The sequence below is a fragment of the Cottoperca gobio genome, chromosome 22 (assembly GCF_900634415.1).
Source record: "Cottoperca gobio chromosome 22, fCotGob3.1, whole genome shotgun sequence".
Taxonomy (NCBI): domain Eukaryota; kingdom Metazoa; phylum Chordata; class Actinopteri; order Perciformes; family Bovichtidae; genus Cottoperca; species Cottoperca gobio.
The window spans coordinates 14352347-14364955 of record NC_041376.1 but is presented as its reverse complement, the minus strand read 5'-3'; the positions used below and the strand labels follow the sequence as shown (position 1 = coordinate 14364955).

The following is a 12609-nucleotide window of genomic DNA, read 5'->3' as shown; positions in this document are numbered from 1 at the left end:
AGCATTACTGTCAAGTTAACTTATCAAGCTAACGAGACTGGCAGGCAATTAGGCTGCATTCAGGTGAGACACCAGTGCAGCCTAATTGCCTGCCAGTCTCGTTAGCTTGATTGTCAGCACCTGTCCCTCCTGCCCGCACTTTATTAATGGCACACCTGGAGTGGGAGGGTAATCAGAGAGCTTGGCCCAGTTTGAGGTTTGCAATGGGGACGATAGAGATATTTCTTTGTGTTTTTATTACACACTTTATTAGTGCTCAACCAGTAATAAAAAAGCAGGATGCCACATTTTTCCAGGATATTCCAGGAGTTTTTGATGTCAGGCCTTTTCAGTTTGAAAGAAATTTAGATATCACGCCATATGACACCATCTTCAGCTCATGGCGTAGTCTGCGTCCTGACTTTCACATGCTCGCTGAATTGCCTCCCATCATGATTGTTCCCAGAGTGGAGGTGTTTTGCGATGACTCTAAGCTAACTCTGCTGGTTGACAAGAGCTCCAACGGTGTTGTACTGACTAGAGAGGAGCTACAGTTGGGTGGTGGCTGCTATAGCAACAGAGAGCTACCAAACCAATTTGTCTTCACTTACAGTTTGGATGAGTGTGGAACTACACCTGTGGTGAGTAGCCCAAAGTCTTTTACTAGTTACTTTTAGTTACTAATTCCACAACTTTGTAAGGACTTTCTGATATACTCAAACAGATGCAGAATGGCTTGGTGATGTTTACCAACTCTCTCCACTTGAATCTCAACAAACCTCTCTCCACCCGGTGGCAAACTCCCTCCAGAGTGCACATCTCCTGCTTCCCTAAAAGGTGCATCCATTGAGTTACCAAAACATTTTGTGTAAGGGGTCACAAATAACCATACTAAAGGAAAATGCATATCTTTTCAGGTCATATCCAAACTTCTTTGACTCGATGGCATTTCCTGAGAACAGAAATACCTTTAACATCAAAACCATGAATTGTGAGTCACAAGTCAAAATTATCCCATTAGCCTGGATTGTTTAATTTGTATTTGCACTAATGTGGTGTTGTTCCTGCAGCATCCTGGACTGGCACTGCAGAGTCTAATACCTATAAAAGAGGCCAAGTTGTCAACCTCCAGGTTTCTGCCAAAATCCGCCCAGAGCAGCAGCTTTTCATCCAGTCCTGTTTTGTCTCTGCGTCTCTTGAGCCTCAGACTAGACCCAGGCAGGCAGTCATAGTGAATAAAGGGTAAGCAGCCAGTCAGGAATTAACTAATGTTTGACCATGATTTTATAATCACCTTTGCTGCCGTTGCTCTGCAGGTGCACAGCCCCGTTGGGTTCTCCTCATGCTGTCATAAAATTTGTGGCCTCCGGCAGAGTGGATGTGGTTAATTTAGTTCTGAACACATCTTATCTCATTTCTGAGGTGAGTTTCGATACATTGTTGTTTTTCTTTTCTTCTGCTGTTGAACTAATATGACCTCTTCTCCTCCTTAAGCCCTACATCCACTGCAGTGTCCTCATCTCAGACCAAGGTGTCAACTTTGACTCAAAATCCTGCAACTATAACATGTTCGAGTCAAGGTATTTGTACACATCAAACTGTATTTTGTGACTTTTAAATTACTTAGTAAGATTTTTCTGTTTTCAGATGGGAGGACCTGAGTGGAAATGTCGAGGTGTGTGAGTGCTGCAGCTCAAAGTGTAAAGGCCTGTCATTCAAGCACCTTCTTAAAGGTCAGTGTTGTAAAAGTGCAACAATAAATACACTTTGTCTATTTCTGGTATTTGACTTCAGTGACCTGTTGTTTCAGATGCCAAGGCTATCATCAGCACTGGCCCCTTGGTCATTGTGGACAAACGATTAGAGATGAGTCCGGAGCCTTCTGTCTCTGAACTGGAAGAAAACTCCAGGGCTCCTGTTACACACTCCATGCAGCCTGACGGTGCAGAAATTATTTCTGGTACTACTGTATCGAGACCCCCTCAGGGTGTGGTGGTTTTGAGTCAGGACCCAGTTGCCAGGCTGACCCTCTGGCTACCTGGGCACCTGCAAGATCCTGAACATGGCACCAATTTGGTTTCTGAGTCTGAAGACAATTTGACACTTAAGTTAAAGGCACTTAAGTTAAAGGCAAAAGACATTGTATCAAATGACCTTCATAAGCGGCGACCTTCAGCCACAGATCAGGAGCCTCTTCTGAATACACCCTCAAACAAGATGGGACATCAAGGTGCAAATGAACTAAGTGACAGTCATATGTGGGATCTGAATCTTCTGACACTGGTAGATGGATGGGCAATTCCTCCACAAATGGAAAAAGCATCTTTAGCAGCTCAATCTCAAAGAAAGCGTTTTGGAAGATCTGGAATGTTGGAATCTCCACAATGGGTTGACATCCCACTGACAGCTGAGATGAATGTTGATGTCCTAAACCAGAATGAATTTCACCAAATGAGCGACAAGCTCACAGATGCAGCTGTGAAGCCCAGAGAGGAAGAGGAAGAAAATGATGCAATAATTCGCACAAAACTTCAGTTTTCCAAAGGCCCAGATGGATCCCAGACAATGAGTTATGAGGAAGAAGTGAGACGACAAGAGGGAGAAGGTGTGATCAGAAGATCTGGGATTAACGGGATTAAAATAAAACTGGAGCCCAGAAAAAAAGGGCTGCGCTCTATTTTCCTGGATTTGTTAAGGTAACTAATCTTGTAATGTCAGTATGTTCTATGCATGTGGCTATGACTCATTGTATTTCTCCATTTTATATCCACAGGAGGATGGACAAAGCAGAATAATTGTAATAAGAATATTATATAATGGCACTTTAACTGAATAAACGTATTGTGCAATGATCCAGTTGTTTCATTACAGTTCATTTGAAATCTGTTTAGACCTAAGGACTTGACTCAAAACTCACTATTTACGCTATACCTGTTCACTCATAGGTCCATACATATACATACTGTAAAGTATGGGGAACCGCCTGCAAAACTAGCACGAATTAAATGTTTATAAAAATTGTAAATTACTCATGTGCCTTAAAATGTATGGACTGAGTGGACCTTTTTTTGGTAAGGGGCAAAAAGGACACGGAAAAAACTATTAATATAAATCACCCTTTAAGCATAGACTCTTCATGGTTTGTGTAACAGCCTGTTTGTATTCCCACCCAGATGTCGCTGTGGGGAGCTGGGCTGTGTAGTTGGGACGGTACAGTGTGCGCTCTCTTTTACACCGCATGCTCAGTGTGTTTTGTTTTTTGTTTTTTTTTTCTATCCCATGTTTGACCCTGGCCACTAGTTCCTCCGCACTCCCACTCTCTATAAAGTGCCCACGCTTTTCCTCACGCAGTCTCTTTCCCCAGCCACAAAACAACCGTGAGTGTCTAACTCACCGTTCTCGAAAAACTTAAAATAAAAAAAATATAAAAAACATAAAATCTTCATAAAAACAAGTATAAGCCTACTTAAAGAAATACAAACGTAAAAAAAATAAATAAACGGCAATTTTTATATTTTTTTTTACAAAAATACTAGAAACCAGAGGCTTCAGGCTTTACACGAAGTTGCCATCTTTTAAAGGAAGAAATACTTCAGAAGAGATTATTTTATATAGTCACTTTTTGCGTTTGACATTTTCTCAAGCTGGATCACAGAGCCAGCTGTCTTTTTGGAATTGAAGCGCAACTCGCACCCGGAATAAAGCTCACACATACCGGCATTTTCCTGGCGTTTTTGAGGGAAGCCCTGCATTCATTTATATTGTGAATTCCGAGATATGAACAACACAGCGACGGGGAGTTATCCGATGGCTTCTCTCTACGTTGGCGACCTGCACCCCGACATCACGGAGGCTATGCTGTATGAGAAATTCAGCCCAGCCGGACCGGTGCTCTCCATTCGGGTATGCCGTGACATGATCACCCGGCGATCCCTCGGATACGCTTATGTGAACTTCTCTCAACCCGCTGACGGTAAGAAACGTGAAGTGATCACTGTGCAGTTTGAGCATATGTTACCTGCATGCAGATTTAAGCTGCAGAAATCATGCATCCTTCAAATATTGACAATGTCACCATATGATTTCAATGTCACGGGTAAAACTGTCTGCATAAATAAATGCAAAATCAGGGACACACTGGCAATAAATAAAAAGCACTGCTATTTCTGCAGTCTAAAACAATCAGTTCCTCAGACTGGTTGGAGCACGGATTTTGACCCATATAAGCATGCCCCAGTTGTTGAAGACTCCTGCTTATACATCACCACCAGAGTTACCGCCTTCACACATGCAGTTTGATCTGTACTTAAAAGTGAACAGAAAGTCATTTCATGCCCATCTTTTGGGAATATAAACTCCTTTTGCATTTTCACTGATTCTGACCAAAATGACCCATTTCTGTTCCTATTTAAAGGGCCACTGAGTGAAACTAATTCCCATTGCCCTCTGCTGCTATATTCACTGAAAGCAAGAAAAGGGACAAGCGCAGCTGAACAATATCCCGTGCACTGCTTGCTTGACATGTTTTGTGTGTACTATCTGGCACATGCAGTTTTATTATTTAATTTGTTAGGGATTATCTGAATCATAGTTGGTTTATCTGTAATATCTTAACCACTTGAGCTTGAGTTGAGTTGGTTGTAAATCTATTAGAACCTTGTGCCTACAGTCAACGCCATCAAAGCATTGAGCAATAGTAGCAGGTGTTGTGTCTGGCAGCCTGGTGATACTGTTTACATTGTGTGGACTTCTTTGCCTCGTGTATCAACGTTAAACACCTGTCACAATTTATCTGTGCTCGAGTTGGCTGCGAAAAGCTGTAGTAACGGTAGTTTATAACTTCCAGGGAGGTAGTGTGACACACTCAAGAAGAGCCACAAGTGAGAAGACACCATTTGTTATTGAAAGTGTAGACATGGGGGATGGGATAGTAGCTATTGGGTGTTTAGCATGTGCATGTGGGGCAAGAGCTTGCTGCATGTCATTAATTATAACTGGTCAGTACATCTGGTTTCATGTGGAGTAGAGTCATGCAATCTCCGTTGATTTCTTCATGTTTGTATGTGTTAACACTCATAGACCTAGTGTTGCTCATCTGAGCATTCTTGTTGAGTGTCTCTACCCCATCAATGGTAGAGAATGCTCTACTCATACTCCATGCCAGCACATACCTCCCAGGACCTCTCTCTAAATATAGAACATCTTTCTGAGCAGCCCAATATTTGCCTGGCTGTAATACTTTTAAGTTCTTAACATGACAGCAATGGTTAACAACAGCAAGTAATTCAACATGCCAACATTTTACCACACTGTTTTACTATCATTCTAGATGAATTCCCTTAATATATGGAAAATGACCATGTAAAACTACGATTCCCACTCTGAACCTTCCAGAAGACCACATGTTTGACAGCGGTCACACACCTTCACTCAGCACACGGGCTGTGAAGTACAATTGCAAGCCAAACTGCTGATGCCAGCAGTCGCAAGGCAGCTCCGTTTTGTTTACCAGACACTTTTAGCTGGAAAGCCTGGCCTGTGTGTCTGTTACTGTGGAGGGACTGAACAAAAGGATGTTTTGGCATGTGTGCCCACATGGACATGAGAGCTTATATGAGTTGGAGCAATAGACGGAGAGAGAAAGAGGGTATAAATTGAACCTTGGTGATTGAACCAGGTTCAAAGAAGACATAATGGTGTGAACAAATGAAACATAGTACATCTTAACACTACAATAAACCCATTTTTGTTATCTGTGGGCCTGCTGCACTGTTACTGCAACTGGCCTAGGTGGGACGTGACCCAGGAGCATGTGGTGAGTTGGAGAAGGGGGACATGTGCTCCCAGCTCGCCCACTGCAGCTGCCCCCAACACTTGTCCCTGCTGCTCATCCGCCACATGGTCTACTGCAGTATCTTATCCATGTTACATGTGCCTTGTTAATGGGCTGGCAGCAGGGATTCTCCATTGTAGCACACACTGCACAGGAGGACAAACTGACTGATACTAAGACTAATACAATTCATGGAACTTCATATTATTTCTCTGGGGACACTATTAAAGCAATACATCGTCCCCAAAATGACCATTTGTATATCAATTACTCACCCCGTGTTGCCTTGAAATCTATAAGAAAACTTTGTTTCTCACATGCCTCCACGGTGAATGAAGAATCCAAAAACAGAGAAAATTTAGAGATTTAAAAAAGAGTTGAAGTAAATTGGGGCCGCGTTTAACAGCACAACTATATCAAAACATCCATTTACAAACTCGTACACAGCTTGTTCAGCATAGTCCAAGTTTAATTTAACCAGGCATTTTGGCTTAAACCTTACCATTAATACATTTCCAGATAAACAGCCTCACGCTTACGCAGGTGCGCAACTCATCCTTGCGAGTCTGAAATATTAAATAGGAAGGTTTTGGCTCATGTAGTGAGCATACGAGTATAAATGATACTTGGATTATACGGTCCGACAGTTTGTAAACAGATGTTTTAGTTTTGCTGTTGTTAAACGCGGCCTCCATTTACATCAATTCATCAAGACATGTCTGTTTTGGAGTTTTCATTCACCGTGGACAAATAGGAGAAAAACTAAGTTTTCTTCAAGAACACAGGGGTGAGTCATTGATATACAAATCATCATTTTGTGAGTGAAGTATTCCTTTAAGGCCATGCTGTGTTTGTGGTTTAAAGGGATGGCAGCATTATAACAACTGGTATTGGTACTATAGAAATTCCTTGTGTGAAAGCACTACAGTACATGTAAACAACCACCCCATGACCTTTCCCTCCATCTCTCTGTTCCTCCTCCCTCCAGCTGAGAGAGCCCTGGACACCATGAACTTTGACGTGGTGAAAGGGAATCCAATCAGAATCATGTGGTCTCAAAGAGACCCCTCCCTCAGGAAGTCTGGAGTGGGCAACGTGTTCATCAAGAACCTTGACAAGTCCATTGACAACAAAGCCCTGTACGACACCTTCTCTGCCTTTGGCAACATTCTTTCCTGCAAGGTACAATTCTCAAAAATGCTACTGAGGGACTTCATAACAGGAAGATTGTTTCAAATGTTGTAAAGGCCACAGTTCCTGCTGAGAGATTTCACACAAAATATGCTCAAATTAGGTTACAAATCACTAACTTGTCACATTGCAGCAATACTTCCACATTGTTGCCAAATGTTAGCTGAGAAGAACAATACCACTCTGACAACTGAATATGAAGCTACAGCCAGCAGCTGGTAAGGTTAGCTTAGACTGGAAACAGCTAGCCTGGCTCTGCCCGAAGCTAACAAACTATACCGGTCTAAAGCTCACTAATTAACAGTTATGTATATCCTGTTGAAGTCACAGCTGAAGTGTAAAACTATCATATAAACCCTGTTAAACCACTAAAATATGCTTTTACACTTTGTTTTTTGATTAAACAGACAATATTCTACATGTTAATTTGGGACAGAGCCAGGCTAGCTGTTTGCAGCCGTTTCCGCTAAGCTAGGCTAACTGGCTGCAACTTCATATCTATAGTAGAAATGTGTGTGAGTGGTATCTTCTTATCTAACTCTCAATAAGGCAGCGAAGAAGCACATTTCCTAAAATATTGAACTATTGCTCTCAAGTTAATTAAGAAACTGCACACATGCGACATGATGCCTCTCTTCCTGATGCAATGTCTTCCTCTGCTACAGGTGGTGTGTGATGAAAATGGCTCCAAAGGCTACGCTTTTGTCCACTTTGAGACCCAGGATGCTGCTGATCGTGCCATTGAGAAGATGAACGGCATGCTTCTGAATGACCGCAAGGTGTGAGTGTCTGATCATCTAGGAACTGGGGACAAACGGGCGTTGATTGTTGATAGTGATTCGAAAGGACTTTTGAAGAATTAATCTTTTCCTTTGAAATGATCTCGTCACCACTTCAAAGTTATGACTACACTAAAAGTCCAGTTAGGCTATTTATTGAGTGTATGGTGATAATGGCAATAGCTTATATGTATCAAACCGTGTTATATTAGTTTGAACCTGACTTGTTTGTTCTGCACATGTGTTGAGTGAACTGACTTTTTGTGTGTTTTTTCAGTTAGTGAGTTTGTGTGTGAATAATCTTACTAATAAGCTCATCTCTCACTACCGCCAGTTTGAAGATAACCTCTGAACTGATAGATAACAATCTAAAAACTCCTACTTAATCTTATCTTTCCTACCAGACGCATTTTCTCTTGCCTCATTTGTCCACTCGCTGGTCACCCGCCTTGGAGTGTGTTTGTGTGTGTGTGTGTGTATGACCACGCTTGTGTGTTTTTAGTGATGGATCGAATGCAGGAATGCAATACTGGATGGCGAAAGGGGAGAGTTCGTCATAGCAAGGTATATAAGATCATTTGGTCCTCCTCCGCTTTCCTTTGTACTGTGAGACTCTGTTCCTCCACCCTCTCCATCCACCTCCTCATCAAGTTTTGGACCAAGAATTAAGATGGTTGTCTCTGTGATGTCTAGCATGCCAATATATCTGCCTGCCTTGGGTGATATTAACAACAGTGGGATGTGTTTTTCATTGTTTACCCCAGGAATGATGAGTCCCATGATGAAATGTAACTGTGAATTTGTTTTGTGGATGTCGTCCCTGAATTTTTTTTACTCCCTTTTACTTATCGTGCTTGCGTGGTCAGGTCGTCTTCTCCGGGATCAAGAGTTTTTAGATCAGAAAAAGGATGTCAAAAGAGATGGATCCTGGTTGTTTTCTCACCTCTGTTGGGACTGTTTTACAAGAGTGTGTTTCGCTGCTCCCCCTCTATCTTCAGGTTTGTGGGTCGTTTCAAATCTCGCAAGGAACGGGAGGCTGAACTTGGTGCCAAAGCCAAGGAGTTTACCAATGTGTACATCAAGAACTTTGGGGATGAAATGGAGGACGACCGGCTGAAGGAGCTTTTCGACAAATATGGTAAAATGGGACAATATTCATGGGTATTACGCCAAACTTTAATTAATGTGGTCTGGTTATAATGTCTTACATCTGTTTATCTGACCATTAACCTCTGCAGGTAAAATACTCAGCGTGAAGGTGATGACAGACTCCTCCGGCAAATGCAGAGGCTTTGGATTCGTTAGTTACGAGAAACATGAGGACGCTAACAAGGTACTTCGGCTTCATGGAAATGTGGAAAAGTAATTGCTCTTTATTGGTCATTCACTCTAATGATAATAATGATTTCATCCAAAGGCTGTAGAGGACATGAATGGCACTGAACTCAACGGTAAGACCGTGTTTGTGGGCCGGGCTCAGAAGAAGATGGAGCGGCAGGCTGAGCTGAAGAGGAGATTTGAGCTGCTGAAACAAGAGAGGATCAGTCGCTATCAGGTCTGTAGAGGCTAAGCCCTTTATTTATCAAATCAATCTGAAATTTCAGTTTTTTGTTGTCAAAACAGTTGCTGCGTATGTGTCACAACTGTCTGTCTTTGGTTTCAGGGCGTTAATCTTTACATTAAGAACCTGGATGACACCATAGACGATGAGAAACTGCGTAAAGAGTTCGCTCCATTCGGGTCTATTACAAGTGCTAAGGTGAGAACGAACAAACAGAGGTTGCAATGCATAACTGCAATAGAAGAGATAATGCATAACTGCAATATAAATATAGCATATAAATATTGTTTTTTTAAAGTTACCCAGACACAATGTCTCTGTATTAGGTGATGCTAGAGGAGGGTCGCTCCAAGGGCTTCGGCTTTGTCTGCTTCTCCTCTCCTGAAGAGGCCACCAAGGCCGTGACTGAGATGAATGGACGCATCGTTGGCTCCAAACCGCTCTACGTGGCTCTCGCTCAGCGGAAAGAGGAGCGCAAAGCCCACCTCACCAACCAGTACATGCAGCGTATTGCTGGCATGAGGGCCATGCCGGCTAACGCCATCATTAATCAGTTCCAGCCCACCAGTGGCTACTTCATGCCAGCTGTGCCACAGGTGTGAAAATCAAAGTCTGAGAAGAAAGTGTGTGTTTAAGTCGCTATAATATATACTTTTAAGTTAAAAATGGATCACATGACTGTGTGTAATGTGAAAGGGGGTCCCTCCTAGTTACGGATCACCTGACTACAGTTCCCCTTAGCTCTATGAATCTTTTTGGCATGTTAGCTTGTTATGTTTGCAAAAAGCTCTAAAAACCTTATGTATGCTACCAGCCCAGCATCAAACTGCAGACTGGCAAAGTTAGCGAACAGCTGGTGAACATACAGCATTTAGCAGCGAAAGAGACAGATATGTTATACAGCAGTTGGTGGAGAACAGAAACTGAGCTAAAAGGAGATTGAATATTGTATTTACGTTCGCCAAGTGCACACAAACCTGAGTCTATACTCACTAAATGTCTGCCGGATGTGTAAATATGCCATGTCAACTTTACGGTTAATTAAAATAAATTGGTGTTATGTTTACGGCCACAAGTGGCAAAGCAAAGTTTTTATACTTTTGCTTTCATTTTATTTCAGTTAAAATGCCACAGATCCAAAAGAGAGTCACATCAGTGGTTTTAGTAGAGTATGATTTAAATGCCATAACTGATACATTTCATTTACTACTACTAACCAACCAGCAGGCCCAGAATAGGACTACATACTATGCACCCAATCAGCTCGCCCAAATGCGTCCCAACCCCAGGTGGCAGCAGCAAGGAGGCAGAGGTCAAGGTGACACTATATGATATCTATCTTTGATATACTTTCAGTCACCTAACAAACATAGTTATACTGTAATGGACTTATTTAAAATATATACATTTTAATGTAATTAAGCTTTGTATCATTGTTTTTGTCTCTGCTTCTGTCACTCCCAGGTGGTTTCCAAGGGATACCCAACTCGCTGCGTCAGCCGGGACCCCGTGCCAACCTGAGACACATGAGTCCTGGCGGCACGCAGGGCCCACGAGGTGGGTTCACTCATAACATTTGACCAAAACGATCACCATCAACTAATTAACTCTGGCTTTAGTATTTTGTGGACATATATATATACAGTAGAAGTTGTCAAGACACTGAACTCTGCTTCATTCCCCCTCTTCTCTGCTAGCCCCTGGCCAGGCCATGGCTCCTCGTCCCTCAATGGGAGTCCCCGGCCCCCGTGCCATGCCTCCTTACAAATATGCCACTGGTGTTCGTAACCCCAACCCCCAGGTGATGCAACCTATTGCCTTACAGCAGGTATGTGCAAAAGACCAATTATATCATCTTGTGTTCCGGTCATATAAAGCCCCCAGACTTATAAATATTTCCCTTCCTGTGTTCTTCATCTGTCCAGGCTCAGCCAGCGGTGCACGTTCAGGGCCAGGAGCCTCTCACAGCCTCCATGCTGGCTGCTGCGCCCCCTCAGGAGCAGAAACAGATGCTAGGTAAGAATCCCTCATCATAATGCATGAACTGTAATGCTTTTCAGTGTTTGTTTTTTTTAGTTTAATTTATTCTACGTTTTTTCCTAATAGGTGAGCGTCTTTTCCCACTGATTCAGTCCATGCATGCCAACCTGGCAGGAAAGATCACTGGCATGCTGCTGGAGATCGACAACTCTGAACTGTTGCATATGCTGGAGTCTCATGAATCTCTGCGCTCAAAGGTACTTGGCCACCTCTATCTTTGCCATAATGGCACACTGATATGTCCTTTATCCATATAATACAGTTTCTTGTTATTCATATTTGATGTTATGTTTGTACAGGTGGATGAAGCGGTCGCCGTGCTACAAGCGCACCAGGCAAAGAAAGATGCCACTCAGAAAGTGGGCAGCTTGGCTACTACTGCTGCTGCTGCCACATCCTAAAGACTACGCACTGCATTAAACTGGTATGATAATACATAGTCAGTCAAGCTATTCATACATCATTTCAATTTTGTGGTAGTAATGAAATGTCATTGTGTTGTTTCAGGGCGCGTACATTAGCAGAGATGGGTAGAGACGCACTACACTGACTCCAAACACCGGACTCCTCTGAAGAATTATTCAAAAAATGAAGAAAAAAAAGGAAAACATAATTTAAAAAATATACTTGAACATTTTGAAAAATATTACAGTCCATACTTTTCTAGTTCTGTAAAACTTTTAAAATGCATACCAGAAGCAATAATTCAAATGAATCTTGAATGAAGGAGAGAAACCTTTTTTTTCTAAAAAGGAAAATGAACCTTGTTCTTTTTCTTTGCTTGAAAGTTTTATGTTTGATTTGAAATGATGGACTCCTCCATCCCATCATGTTATCATGGGTGTGTGGTATTCTCAATAAAATAAAGCAATGCTATATCAACGTAACCACTGTTTCTTTAATGCTTACATATAGCCTATTTTATTCAGTTTCAAGTGTGTAACTGACACAGTTACCTGTCAGTAGTGCACAGAGAAGACCAAAGCATTGTCGGAGTAGCACACACAATATAATGTTATGCATAATATGTTTTGTCTGGGCTACATTGGTATCATGTAGGGTGTTCCTTCTTTGGATAGATACATGATACAAGCAAGATAAGAAGAGAATAGAAAATGCTTAATTTGACCATTAATAAGGGGAAAGGGAAAGTTTTTGCCTCTACCAAATGACCAATTAGAGAAATTGTCACTGAGCTTTTGCATGTAAAGCTAATGGTCAAAATC

General features: G+C 42.0%; 2 protein-coding genes across 3 annotated transcripts; both read left to right on the top strand.

Annotated features, from left to right (window-relative positions):
* The first annotated feature begins 159 nt into the window (after positions 1 to 159).
* Positions 160 to 2831, top strand: zpcx (zona pellucida protein C). The gene is made up of 9 exons (XM_029460906.1): positions 160 to 620; positions 704 to 816; positions 897 to 970; positions 1050 to 1221; positions 1296 to 1401; positions 1474 to 1559; positions 1627 to 1712; positions 1790 to 2675; positions 2753 to 2831. The coding sequence occupies exons 1-9, from the start codon at positions 204 to 206 to the stop codon at positions 2772 to 2774; spliced, it is 1962 nt and encodes a 653-aa protein (XP_029316766.1). The 5' UTR covers positions 160 to 203; the 3' UTR covers positions 2775 to 2831.
* Positions 2832 to 3321: 490 nt separating this feature from the next.
* Positions 3322 to 12270, top strand: pabpc4 (poly(A) binding protein, cytoplasmic 4 (inducible form)). 2 transcript variants are annotated; one of them, XM_029460513.1, is made up of 15 exons: positions 3322 to 3952; positions 6801 to 6994; positions 7669 to 7784; positions 8781 to 8920; positions 9021 to 9115; positions 9200 to 9337; positions 9446 to 9541; positions 9670 to 9939; positions 10571 to 10661; positions 10808 to 10900; positions 11041 to 11171; positions 11269 to 11359; positions 11450 to 11580; positions 11683 to 11807; positions 11891 to 12270. In XM_029460513.1, the coding sequence occupies exons 1-14, from the start codon at positions 3757 to 3759 to the stop codon at positions 11782 to 11784; spliced, it is 1884 nt and encodes a 627-aa protein (XP_029316373.1). In that variant the 5' UTR covers positions 3322 to 3756; the 3' UTR covers positions 11785 to 11807; positions 11891 to 12270. The 2 variants fall into 2 exon arrangements, with proteins under 2 accessions (XP_029316373.1, XP_029316372.1); XM_029460512.1 differs by having other exon boundaries at positions 10568 to 10661.
* Positions 12271 to 12609: the final 339 nt, after the last annotated feature.